This window comes from Sebastes fasciatus, chromosome 17 (assembly GCF_043250625.1).
Source record: "Sebastes fasciatus isolate fSebFas1 chromosome 17, fSebFas1.pri, whole genome shotgun sequence".
Taxonomy (NCBI): domain Eukaryota; kingdom Metazoa; phylum Chordata; class Actinopteri; order Perciformes; family Sebastidae; genus Sebastes; species Sebastes fasciatus.
Window position 1 is genome coordinate 31,502,750 of NC_133811.1, and position 13,817 is coordinate 31,516,566.

The 13,817-nt window shown below is 46.2% G+C and overlaps 1 protein-coding gene across 1 annotated transcript in view; it reads left to right on the top strand.

The window, feature by feature from the left end:
* The first annotated feature begins 6,202 nt into the window (after positions 1-6,202).
* The window catches only part of atat1 (alpha tubulin acetyltransferase 1), a 22,460-nt gene continuing 14,845 nt past the window's right edge, over positions 6,203-13,817 (top strand). The window contains exons 1-3 of the mRNA XM_074613337.1: positions 6,203-6,633; positions 8,579-8,639; positions 8,729-8,820. Coding sequence (XP_074469438.1) covers positions 6,539-6,633; positions 8,579-8,639; positions 8,729-8,820 — 248 coding nt within the window. The 5' untranslated portion in view covers positions 6,203-6,538. The remainder of the gene's footprint in view (positions 6,634-8,578; positions 8,640-8,728; positions 8,821-13,817) is intronic.

Below are 13,817 nucleotides of genomic sequence, written 5' to 3' on the forward strand. Positions count from 1 at the left end.
TATAGAAACTTGATAGATGGGTGCACGGCTCTGTGCACGCCAGTCAAGTTCTTTCACACCAAACTGGAAAATCCATTTCTTTATGGACCTGGCTTTGTGCACACAGCGTTGTCATGTTGAAACAGGAAAGAAACTAACACAAACCACAAAGTTGAAAGAACACCATTGTCTACTACTGTACAGGATTATTCCACTAGATCTACTTCTACTAAAACTACTACTACTGCTTCCAATAATGCTGCAGCTGCTGCTCCTTGAACACAGACCAGGGCTCAGCGACCTTTACTATCAAAAGAGACAATTTAGGCAAAAAGAAAAAAATCAATCTGTCTGGAGTCACAAACCATGTGATCATTGTGATGAAGGTAACACAGTTTATAGTCTCAGTATATAGTATATAAGTCTAATGCAGTGAGGGCCAAAGAGACAATGTACTACGGAGTATTAGGACCACATTGAGGGAAAAACATCTGAGATTTACACAATAAAATCAGAATATTACGAGAAAAGACGTCGTAATATTATGAGAATAAAGTCATAACTTCACGAGAAAAAAAAGTCGTAACTTTACGAGAAAAATAGTCGTAATATAACGAGAAAAAAAGTCGTAATATTCTGAGAATAAAGTCATAGCTTTATGAGAATAAAAGAAAATAACACATAAATTTACTACTTTATAATATTATGACTTTATTCACTAAATCTCAGATGTATTTTTTTTCCTCAATGTGTTCCTAATACTCCGTCGTACCGTCGTACCATAGACCTACAACAATGATCAATAAAAATGAAAATGTAAACAAAGAGCAGTTATTCATTTCCATTTTTAAACTCCACAGGGAGCCACTGGAGAGGAGCTGAAGAGACACAGGTTGCTGACCCCTGACCTCTGACCTAGAATATCATTAGAGCATTAAGATTTGCTTTCATTTAAATGAAGGGGCTTTTAGACCAAACTATGAAAGAGAAGCTCAGAAGTGTGTGTCTACGTACATTAAACCACACGGAGCATCTTTATTCTTTGTGTCTTTGTGTTTTGCTGTAATGAGGAAGTCATCTGATCCAAACAGAAGCAGTGAAGCTGCTGATCTCTCTCCAAGGAGGAAATTCAAACAGAAACCACTCCAGAGGATTAGAAATTATTTCAGTCACATGGGGGCGGGGGGGACCAGTTAGCACATGCACTGCATGGAGGTAATGTGATGTGAGGATTTTGGAAAAACAGGAAACACCAGAGTTACGCAACAACGGTTGAATAGATGATAGATGAGGTAATGCAGGATTCCCGTTGAACTTTCTACCTGTCTGGGCGAGGCTGCTGGAGGCTCAGGGAGGATTAGGGAGGACGGAGGGAGGAGGGATGGGGGGGTGGAGAGGTGTGGAGTTTTGTAGAGGTGGATGAAACTCTGTGTGAAACCTGTGGTTTCCTGTCTCCTTTACTAAAGTAAACCGCTGAGCTGTTGCGTATGCAGAATGTTTGTTCCTGTTGCAACACAAAAGCATTTTCCACACATCGTGGAGGAGGGGGGGGGGGGGTTATCACATCACAGTTTGACCCATATTAAGGTCATTGCACATATTTGGACTGAAGCTATAAATAGGTTATGAATATTCAATTCACTGTCTTAATATGGTCATTTCTAAGCAAAAGACTTTGGAGTTAAAGTAGAAGTGTCCTCTGAAAAGTTACGACTGTCATGGGACACTACTGTACAAGATTATTCCACTAGATCTACTTCTACTAAAACTACTACTGCTTCCAATGATGCTGCAGCTGCTGCTCCTTGAACACAGACCAGGGCTCAGCAACCTTTACTACAAAAAAGAGACATTTTAGGCAAAAAGAAAAAAAAAATCTGTCTGGAGTCACAAACCATGTGATCATTGTGATGAAGGTAACTCAGTTTATAGTCTCAGTATATAGAATATCAGTCTAATGCAGTGAGGGCCAAAGAGACAATGTACCACGGAGTATTAGGGCCACATTGAGGGAAAACACATCTGAGATTTACACAATAAAGTCAGAATATTACGAGAAAAAAGAAAATAACACGTAAAATTACTACTTTATAATATTCTGACTTTATTCTCTAAATTTCAGATTTATTTTTTTCCTCAATGTGGCCCTAATACTCCGTCGTACCGTCGTACCATAGACCTACGACAATGATAAATAGAAATGAAAATGTAAACAAAGATCAGTTATTCATTTCCATTTTTATAAATCCACAGGGAGCCACTGGAGAGGAGCTGAAGAGACGCAGGTTGCTGACCTCTGACCTCTGACCTCTGGTCCAGAGATTGACGGGTTGAGTAAGAATGGACCTGAGAATTAGTTTTAAAATAGGTCCTGAACTGCTCAGGAATATTCCCTTCACCAGGAAGTATCTTATAAAAAAAAAACCTTGTTTGAGTAATATTGATATCATAAATAGTACGAATGTGGACTTTCTGAAATAGAGGAGCAGATGTGTGACTCTGATCCTAATAAAACGTTTTATGGAGGACTAAAATTTGATGTAGATTAGTAAGAAAAGTACTCGCCAAAACTATATTACAACATGAAAGACGGGGATAAATGAGACTGTAATAAAGAGTGAGGAGACAGGTTGTGGTGACGGAGCACACTGGAGCATGCAGACGCTAAAAGGAGAGTGAATATTTGACTTGTATTTATCCGGTGGCCAAAAAACACCGCTCAAAATATTAATGTTGTAATTAGGTGTTTGGCAATGACTAAGCACTGTGAATCCCCTGTACTGTTTATGAAAACTACTGTACAAATACAGTTGCATTGCCTTGCATAACTAACACCAGAGGTATAGTGTTGCAATACTGCTGCTACGTCTGCTTCTAGTGCATCTGAACAATAAAGAGTTGTTCCACCATGAAGAGCCTCCAGAACAGCTACAGTGCTCCTCGTCATACCCTGTTCCATCATTGTATGAAACTCTACTGGAGGGATGAACAGTATATTCCCTAATTTGGTGTTTTTGATGGTGGTGGTGGAGAGCGTTGTCTCACATGTCAATCAATCAATCAATCAAACTTTATTTATATACAGCACCTTTCAAACAAGTCAAATGCAATTCAAAGTGCTGGACAGACGACTGATAAAAAATATAGTGTTAAAAATGGATTTAGAGATTAATGCACCAAAACAACCAATATAAAAATGTATTGAATAAGAAAGCAATAAAAGATGGGTATTTAAGATTAAAAAAAAGATAAATTAAATAAAAATAACACTAAAAACAAATACATACAAATTGTGAAACTACACAAAATAAGCAGATTGTATTAAAAATAATAAAATTTTAATCAAATAAAATAGAATAAAAGAGATAATAATGATCAGCAATAAAATGTTGATTAAATAAAATAGAGTAAAATAAACACTATAATGATGACGATAAATAAATTAAGTATTAAAAATAAAAGCGTGGCTCTAAAATCTCCGGTAGATGTTCAGAGTGGATCGGATGTGGTGACTTTGAGGGTCTATATGATTCACATCAACCATCACCAGAGCCCTTGTAACCTGTATTCAATGTGTTTCTCTCCACTCATATATTCAGGTCTGTTAGTTAGTTATCTGTACCGCTGGTGTCTTCCTGTTAACCTCTGACACCATGTACCACTTCTCCTCCTGGTGCATAACTCTAATCCTCTGTCAGGCTGCAGAATGTTTGCTGGCAGCACCACCATGTGGTAACACCGGCTGCTGATGGATCTATCCACCGACGGTGCTCCAAAGCATGACACCAACAGTAGGATGGTTTAAACACCTGTATGTTGTAATGCAACGCAGCAGCCCTGTAATAACACTTAGTATTTGATAAGATATGAACTCAGTTATAGTAAGCTTTTAGGCTGTAGTCCAGGGGTCAGCAACCTTTACTATCAACAGAGACATTTTATACGACGTATAGTATTAGGACCACACAGAGGAATAAAAATGAATCTGAGATTTCGAGAATAAAGTCATAATATTATGATAATAAAGTCAGAAGTTTACGAGAAAAAAAGAAAATAATATGTAAAATGACTTCTTTATAATACTACGACTTTATTCTCATACTACTGTATGACTTTTTTCTCATAAACCTATGACTTTAATCTTGTTATATTACGACTTTATTCTCGTAAACTTCTGACTTTATTTTCATAAAATTGTTTACTTTATTTCTCTAAATCTCAGATTAATTTTTTTGTGTTATTTTTTTGTAGTATAGTAGTAGTAATAATAGTATAGTAGATGTAATAGCAGTAATAGTAGTAGTAACAGTGGTAATAGTAGGTTATTCTTTGGTAGTTTAGTGGTAGTATAGTAGTAATAGTAGTAATAGTAGTAATAGTAGTAATAGTAGTAATAGTAGTAGTAATATTAGTAGTAATAGTAGTAATATTAGTAGTAGTAGTAGTATATTCTTTGGTAGTTTAGTGGTAGTATAGTAGTAATAGTAGTAATAGTAGTAATATTAGTAGTAATAGTAGTAATATTAGTAGTAGTAGTAGTAATATTAGTAGTAGTAGTAGTATATTCTTTGGTAGTTTAGTGGTAGTATAGTAGTAATAGTAGTAATAGTAGTAATAGTAGTAGTAATATTAGTAGTAATAGTAGTAATAGTAGTAATAGTAGTAATATTAGTAGTAATAGTAGTAATATTAGTAGTAATAGTAGTAATATTACTAGTAGTAGTAGTATATTCTTTGGTAGTATCAAAAGAAGCCTCCTGGTAGCTTCATCAATTTTACCGTAAAACTGGTAATAAATGTTCCACAAGAATTGTGGTAAACATGATATGGAGTAAAAGTTGGCTAAACTATGTAATTACAGTTACGTTTCCACCTTTTTTGTCTTTGACTCTGAGTCATTTCTAATAATCTAATTTAAAATAATCTCATTACAGAAGTTATTTAACGTAGTAGTTTACAGCAGGTTGACTCCAGGCGCGACATTTAGACACATTACGGTAGACGTTGCCAGGGAGTGACATCACATGACAACCAGAGACATCACAGAGACACTAGAGATGGGAAATACGTCTCTTTTTAGTGATCCAGATCATTTGGCTCAGCTCACCAAAGAAGAGCCGGCTCCTTCAGCTCCCAAACGGCTCTTCGTTTTACCACTTCTGCCTTTTTATAATTCAGCCAAATTTAGCACTGTTTTGACCTATGATTAGTATGTTTGCGCATAAAACACTTAAATTATTCAATTTCATTAAACTAAACCTTATAATTTCCTGAATACCATAATTGTACATGCTGCTTCGTTTCCGACTGTCACTCATCTTGTCTGCTATTCGCGCCTCCTCTCTCTCTTTCTCTCCTCCTCTCCCTCCTGCTCTGTACCTGTAGACCATCAGCGCTCTGTACCTGTAGACCATCAGCGCTCTGTACCTGTAGACCGTCAGCACCACGCCCCTCCCTGCTTGATGGTATGATCCTTGTCTGGTCATCACCTGATTGGTCGCACAGACGTCATTAACACAACATTAATGGTAAGTGTCCACAGGGGCGTTTTTTATCGCGAGGGGACGCGACACTTCCCAGCATTGGACGCTTGATGGGCTGTCACTAGAAACAACACACTCGGCTCCTGATTGGACGAACTCTTTCCCTCCGTGGGCTGCTGCTCCCAGCTTTCAAACCAGAAACCACATGGAGACTCGTTTGGAAACTTTCTTCTCTTATTTCACGAAAATAGTTCACCAAAATGTGTTTCTGAAAACATTTGAGGCGATAAATAATTCTGCAGCTGCTCAATCTGTCTTTATTTTAGATCGACAACGTTTATTTTAAAAGATTCTCGGGAGTTTCAAGAGGCGGCGAGTCACGTCGGACGCCTGTGATTTGCATAAAGTAGACTAGACCTCAACTTTATGCAAATGAGGAACGGCCGTCGTGACGCTCCGTTTCTCGAATCGCGCCTCCACGCTACCAGAATGCATTGCACGGCTGCTTTACATAGACAATGAATGGGAAGCGTGGAAAGCACGGAGCCTGTGGACACACACCATCAGTAACAATCAGTGCTTGAAGTGCCTGTGGCGCGGAGAAGATCATCATATCATTCTGCCTTGAATTAATTAAAGAAAGAAACAGCTCTCGGACGGGAGCCGGCTCCCATCGTTCACTTAAAAGAGCTCAATGAACCGGCTCAATGAACCGGCTCAATGAACCGGCTCAATGAACCGGCTCGTTCGCGACCGACACATCACTAGGAGACACATCACTAGTAGACACAATGGAGCTGCAGTGATGATACATTGTAGCCTTCATCCATGATATTAATACATCCATCACTGTAGCAGCAGCTTCACTCACAGAGAGCATCATTAAGCATCATTTAACTCGGGCACTGATTAACCGTTAACCGTTAACCGTTAACTCTACAGGCAGCTAGCTGAGCAGCTGCTGGAGCACCACTAACCGGTATCAGCTGCACCTCCTCTCTGCTAAACTAAGCTAACATCCGCTATCAGAACTACCCAGCTGATAATCTGCCTCAGAGATTATTATTATTATTATTATGATGGAGTTTCCTTTTGATCTGAACCAGTTGTTCTCTGAGAGAGTCTCCATCCTGGACCAGACTCTGGTAGCAGGTCGCAACTCAACAGGAAGGTGAGTCAGATAACAGATGAATGATGTGCTCCTTCTCTTTGTTGTTGTTAGTTAGCCTGGTAACGTTAGCATCAACAGAGAGGAGCATCTCTGTAGAGATCCTCTAGAGACACTATGATGACAAACTACATGCAAAACTCTGACATGCTTTAATGCTGTCCAGATGTTGTCATGCTCTCTGTGTTGTCCTGTTTGCACAGAAGAGACAGAGAAGAGACAAGGTGTGTCTGCAGGGTGTGTTTACCACTGAGATCACTGGAGGAGCAGAAACACCATCAGTCAGTCATCAGTCAGAAACAGGGTTAACACACAGTCACAGGTTGATGGGGTCATAGAATAGAATACAAAGCTTTATTGTCATGGTATTAAAGAGAAGGAGATTCACAGTGTCCACTTCTGGTCAGTTCTTTAAAACAAATACTTGACTAAAGACTAAATGAGGCAGGTAAAACATATAACAGGTAAAACACACACAGTTATAAAGCAAATAAAACAGGTAAAGTAGATGTAATAAATATAAACACAAGTGTTACACTAGAAGTATTAAAATAAAGATAGATGTAATGTAAACAGATGTAATAAATAAAATGTAAACAAAGTTGTACTTGAGGTGTATATATATATATTGCATCTAAATACAGCATGTAGTTGTGGTACTGTGAGGGAGGTGGAGCATCCAGAGGAAACGATGCAAACATAGAAGAGACCAGAGGCCTGTACTACGAAGTGAGTTAAACATCTCCAGGGTATCTTCTCGTTATCTGGCTTCACTTACCCTAACAACCGAGATCTCGCTAAACTGTACTACGAAGCTGGTTATCAACTCAGTAAGTCAACCCAGGGTTTCTCAGTCTGGATATGAGTTCACATGAACGAGGAGGTGTTTGCTGCATCTGACCAATCACAGACATGAACAAGTCTACAGACAGGCAGAGCGGCACATTATACAAAGAGCAAACTATATTAGACAAATACGAAGAAATTAAACACTTAATCCAGACTAACAGTAACACAGTTGAAGCTGCCAAATGCAGGAAGAACAGCTTGAAAAAGAAAAAACTCCAGATGTGTGAATGCGTTAATTAACAGATTTATTAATTTAACGGAATACTCAAAAGTCGAATATACTCGTCTAAATATAAATAGCTTTTCAGAATGTAGAAGATGAATGGATTACTTATCTTTTTACCCTGCAAAAATGTTGTTGCGTCTATGAGTATTTAAACCTCCTTTCACCTGCTTCCCTCCTCTCTGACGGTGTGAAACGGACTCGAGAGCAAGTAAAAACAAATAAATATAAAAATATAATTCAAAGCGGAAAACACCCACAACATAAAGTCAGCTGTCATTCCTGTATCTGTCAGTTTAAACTGTGTTGTTTTTAGCTGGATTATGATTTAAATTTCTTCATATGTGTGTAATATTATCATATAATCACCGCACTGAGCTCTGATTGGTCAGTAGGAGGTGCTTTTATAGGAGTTGATCTCTGATCTGGAACATAACCTGCTCCGAGCAGGTTAGCCGTTCAGCATCAGTTACCATGGTGATCTACCCCGGTAAGAAGTGATCCAGCTTCGTAGTACCGAAAACCCAGAGTTAACCCTGAAGTTACCTCGATAACCGCAAATCCTGATTCGTAGTACAGGCCTCAGGGCTGCTGTCGAAAAGTCCCAAAAAAAATACATCTTAGTGTCTTTTCCTAACCCACAATGTAAAACGTGAGATTTTGTTTTATTATAAAGCAGGTTTAAGTTCTATATAAATACTGTGAAAGGATCAAAACACTCAATCCATGGAGAAACACACACAGCCCGTATTCAGAAACGACGCCTTTAAACAAGCCATCAGGATTTCTGTAATTTCCTCCTTGCTGTTTGACGAGTGCCTCATTCAGACGCTGCTTTGTAAATCATATTCTGCTCTACTGTGTTCGTCTCTGTAGGCCACATCTTCAGGCCCACATAGCCACAGTTATTGATGAACTTGGGACAGCCTCAGCAAAGGTGAGTCACTAGGTGAGGTAGTGTGTTTATGATCTTATATGTTGTTTAGTTGTTTGTGTTTAACAGTGTTGGTGCTTTGCTCTCCACAGGCCCAACAGCTCCCAGCGTCTATAACCAGCGCTTCTAAGCTGCAGTCCCAGAAGCATCAGCTCTACCTGCTGACTGACGGAGAGCGCAACAGGTACGGCTCACATCCTTCCCTCAGCTTTCACTCATTACATACACACTGACTGAGCTGCACGGAGCTGAGTCTTACTGTGCTCACAATGCATGTACTGTAGTGTTGAAACACTCATGGAGGCAGCTCTCCTCAAATCAAACACTAGGTGATGTGAAAATCATACTCACTGCCCCTCTCTCACCCTCCTCTCACACTCCTCTCATTCTCCTCTCACCCTCCTCTCCCCCCTCTCTCATCCTCCTCTCACCCTCCTCTCATCCTCCTCTCACCCTCCTCTCACCCTCCTCTCATTCTCCTCTCACCCTCCTCTCCCCCCTCTCTCATCCTCCTCTCACCCTCCTCTCATTCTCCTCTCCCCCTCCTCTCCCCCCTCTCTCATCCTCCTCTTACCCTCCTCTCACCCTCCTCTCACCCTCCTCTCACCCTCCTCTCACACTCCTCTCATTCTCCTCTCACCCTCCTCTCCCCCCTCTCTCATCCTCCTCTCACCCTCCTCTCATCCTCCTCTCACCCTCCTCTCACACTCCTCTCACACTCCTCTCACCCTCCTCTCCCCCCTCTCTCATCCTCCTCTTACCCTCCTCTCACCCTCCTCTCACCCTCCTCTCACCCTCCTCTCACCCTCCTCTCACCCTCCTCTCACACTCCTCTCATTCTCCTCTCACCCTCCTCTCCCCCCTCTCTCATCCTCCTCTCACCCTCCTCTCATCCTCCTCTCACCCTCCTCTCACACTCCTCTCACACTCCTCTCACCCTCCTCTCCCCCCTCTCTCATCCTCCTCTTACCCTCCTCTCACCCTCCTCTCACCCTCCTCTCACCCTCCTCTTACCCTCCTCTCACCCTCCTCTCACCCTCCTCTCACCCTCCTCTTACCCTCCTCTCACCCTCCTCTCACCCTCCTCTCATCCTCCTCTCACCCTCCTCTCACACTCCTCTCACACTCCTCTCACCCTCCTCTCCCCCCTCTCTCATCCTCCTCTCACCCTCCTCTCATCCTCCTCTCACCCTCCTCTCACACTCCTCTCACACTCCTCTCACCCTCCTCTCCCCCCTCTCTCATCCTCCTCTCACCCTCCTCTCACACTCCTCTCACCCCTCTCTCATCCTCCTCTCATCCTCCTCTCACCCTCCTCTCCCCCCTCTCTCATTCTCCTCTCACCCTCCTCTCCCCCCTCTCTCATCCTCCTCTTACCCTCCTCTCACCCTCCTCTCACCCTCCTCTCACACTCCTCTTACACTCCTCTCATCCTCCTCTCACACTCCTCTCACACTCCTCTCACCCCTCTCTCATCCTCCTCTCATCCTCCTCTCACCCTCCTCTCCCCCCTCTCTCATTCTCCTCTCACCCTCCTCTCCCCCCTCTCTCATCCTCCTCTTACCCTCCTCTCACCCTCCTCTCACCCTCCTCTCACCCTCCTCTCACACTCCTCTCACACTCCTCTCACCCTCCTCTCCCCCCTCTCTCATCCTCCTCTTACCCTCCTCTCACCCTCCTCTCACCCTCCTCTCACACTCCTCTCACACTCCTCTCACCCTCCTCTCCCCCCTCTCTCATCCTCCTCTTACCCTCCTCTCACCCTCCTCTCACACTCCTCTCCCCCCTCTCTCATTCTCCTCTCACCCTCCTCTCCCCCCTCTCTCATCCTCCTCTTACCCTCCTCTCACCCTCCTCTCACCCTCCTCTCACACTCCTCTTACACTCCTCTCATCCTCCTCTCATCCTCCTCTCATCCTCCTCTCACCCTCCTCTCCCCCCTCTCTCATTCTCCTCTCACCCTCCTCTCCCCCCTCTCTCATCCTCCTCTTACCCTCCTCTCACCCTCCTCTCACCCTCCTCTCACCCTCCTCTCACACTCCTCTCACACTCCTCTCATCCTCCTCTCACCCTCCTCTCACACTCCTCTCATCCTCCTCTCACCCTCCTCTCACCCTCCTCTCACACTCCTCTCATCCTCCTCTCATCCTCCTCTCACCCTCCTCTCACCCTCCTCTCACACTCCTCTCACACTCCTCTCACCCTCCTCTCACCCTCCTCTCACACTCCTCTCACACTCCTCTCACCCTCCTCTCCCCCCTCTCTCATCCTCCTCTCACCCTCCTCTCACCCTCCTCTCACACTCCTCTCATCCTCCTCTCATCCTCCTCTCACCCTCCTCTCACCCTCCTCTCACACTCCTCTCACACTCCTCTCACCCTCCTCTCACCCCTCTCTCATCCTCCTCTCACCCTCCTCTCCCCCCTCTCTCATTCTCCTCTCACCCTCCTCTCCCCCCTCTCTCATCCTCCTCTTACCCTCCTCTCACCCTCCTCTCACCCTCCTCTCACACTCCTCTCATTCTCCTCTCACCCTCCTCTCCCCCCTCTCTCATCCTCCTCTCACCCTCCTCTCACCCTCCTCTCACCCTCCTCTCATCCTCCTCTCACCCTCCTCTCACCCTCCTCTCATTCTCCTCTCACCCTCCTCTCCCCCCTCTCTCATCCTCCTCTCACCCTCCTCTCACCCTCCTCTCATCCTCCTCTCACCCTCCTCTCACCCTCCTCTCACACTCCTCTCATCCTCCTCTCATCCTCCTCTCACCCTCCTCTCACCCTCCTCTCACACTCCTCTCACCCTCCTCTCCCCCTCTCTCATCCTCCTCTTACCCTCCTCTCACCCCTCTCTCATCCTCCTCTCATCCTCCTCTCACCCTCCTCTCCCCCCTCTCTCATTCTCCTCTCACCCTCCTCTCCCCCTCTCCATCCTCCTCTCACCCTCCTCTCATCCTCCTCTCACCCTCCTCTCACCCTCCTCTCACACTCCTCTCACTCCTCTCCCCTCCTCTCCCCCCTCTCTCATCCTCCTCTCACCCTCCTCTCACCCTCCTCTCACCTCCTCTCATTCTCCTCTCACCCTCCTCTCCCCCTCTCTCATCCTCCTCTCACTCCTCTCACTCCTCTCACCCTCCTCTCACCCTCCTCTCATCCTCCTCTCACCCTCCTCTCCCCCCTCTCTCATCCTCCTCTCACCCTCCTCTCACACTCCTCTCACACTCCTCTCACACTCCTCTCATCCTCCTCTCACACTCCTCTCACCCTCCTCTCACCCTCCTCTCACCCTCCTCTCATCCTCCTCTCACCCTCCTCTCCCCCCTCTCTCATCCTCCTCTCACCCTCCTCTCACACTCCTCTCACACTCCTCTCATCCTCCTCTCACACTCCTCTCACACTCCTCTCATCCTCCTCTCACCCTCCTCTCACCCTCCTCTCACCCTCCTCTCATTCTCCTCTCACCCTCCTCTCCCCTCTCTCTCATCCTCCTCTCACCCTCCTCTCATCCTCCTCTCACCCTCCTCTCACCCTCCTCTCACCCTCCTCTCATTCTCCTCTCACCCTCCTCTCCCCCCTCTCTCATCCTCCTCTCACACTCCTCTCACACTCCTCTCATCCTCCTCTCACCCTCCTCTCACCCTCCTCTCATTCTCCTCTCACCCTCCTCTCCCCCCTCTCTCATCCTCCTCTTACCCTCCTCTCACACTCCTCTCATCCTCCTCTCACCCTCCTCTCACCCTCCTCTCACCCTCCTCTCATCCTCCTCTCACCCTCCTCTCACCCTCCTCTCATTCTCCTCTCACCCTCCTCTCCCCCTCTCTCATCCTCCTCTCACCCTCCTCTCATCCTCCTCTCACCCTCCTCTCACCCTCCTCTCACCCTCCTCTCATCCTCCTCTCACCCTCCTCTCCCCCCTCTCTCATCCTCCTCTCACCCTCCTCTCACCCTCCTCTCATTCTCCTCTCACCCTCCTCTCCCCCTCTCTCATCCTCCTCTTACCCTCCTCTCACACTCCTCTCACACTCCTCTCACACTCCTCTCACCCTCCTCTCCCCCCTCTCTCATCCTCCTCTTACCCTCCTCTCACCCCTCTCTCATCCTCCTCTCATCCTCCTCTCACCCCCTCTCCCCCTCTCTCATTCTCCTCTCACCCTCCTCTCCCCCCTCTCTCATCCTCCTCTCACCCTCCTCTCATCCTCCTCTCACCCTCCTCTCACCCTCCTCTCACACTCCTCTCATCCTCCTCTCACCCTCCTCTCCCCCTCTCTCATCCTCCTCTCACCCTCCTCTCACCCTCCTCTCACCCTCCTCTCATTCTCCTCTCACCCTCCTCTCCCCCCTCTCTCATCCTCCTCTCACACTCCTCTCACACTCCTCTCACCCTCCTCTCACCCTCCTCTCATCCTCCTCTCACCCTCCTCTCCCCCCTCTCTCATCCTCCTCTCACCCTCCTCTCATCCTCCTCTCACCCTCCTCTCCCCCCTCTCTCATCCTCCTCTCACCCTCCTCTCACACTCCTCTCACACTCCTCTCATCCTCCTCTCACCCTCCTCTCACCCTCCTCTCACCCTCCTCTCATTCTCCTCTCACCCTCCTCTCCCCCTCTCTCATCCTCCTCTCACACTCCTCTCACCCTCCTCTCATCCTCCTCTCACCCTCCTCTCACCCTCCTCTCACCCTCCTCTCATTCTCCTCTCACCCTCCTCTCCCCCCTCTCTCATCCTCCTCTCACACTCCTCTCCACTCCTCTCATCCTCCTCTCACCCTCCTCTCACCCTCCTCTCATTCTCCTCTCACCCTCCTCTCCCCCCTCTCTCATCCTCCTCTTACCCTCCTCTCACACTCCTCTCATCCTCCTCTCACCCTCCTCTCACCCTCCTCTCATTCTCCTCTCACCCTCCTCTCCCCCCTCTCTCATCCTCCTCTCACCCTCCTCTCACACTCCTCTCATTCTCCTCTCACCCTCCTCTCCCCCTCTCTCATCCTCCTCTCACCCTCCTCTCACCCTCCTCTCACACTCCTCTCACCCTCCTCTCATTCTCCTCTCACCCTCCTCTCCCCCCTCTCTCATCCTCCTCTTACCCTCCTCTCACCCCTCCTCTCACACTCCTCTCATCCTCCTCTCATCCTCCTCTCACCCTCCTCTCACCCTCCTCTCACCCTCCTCTCACACTCCTCTCACACTCCT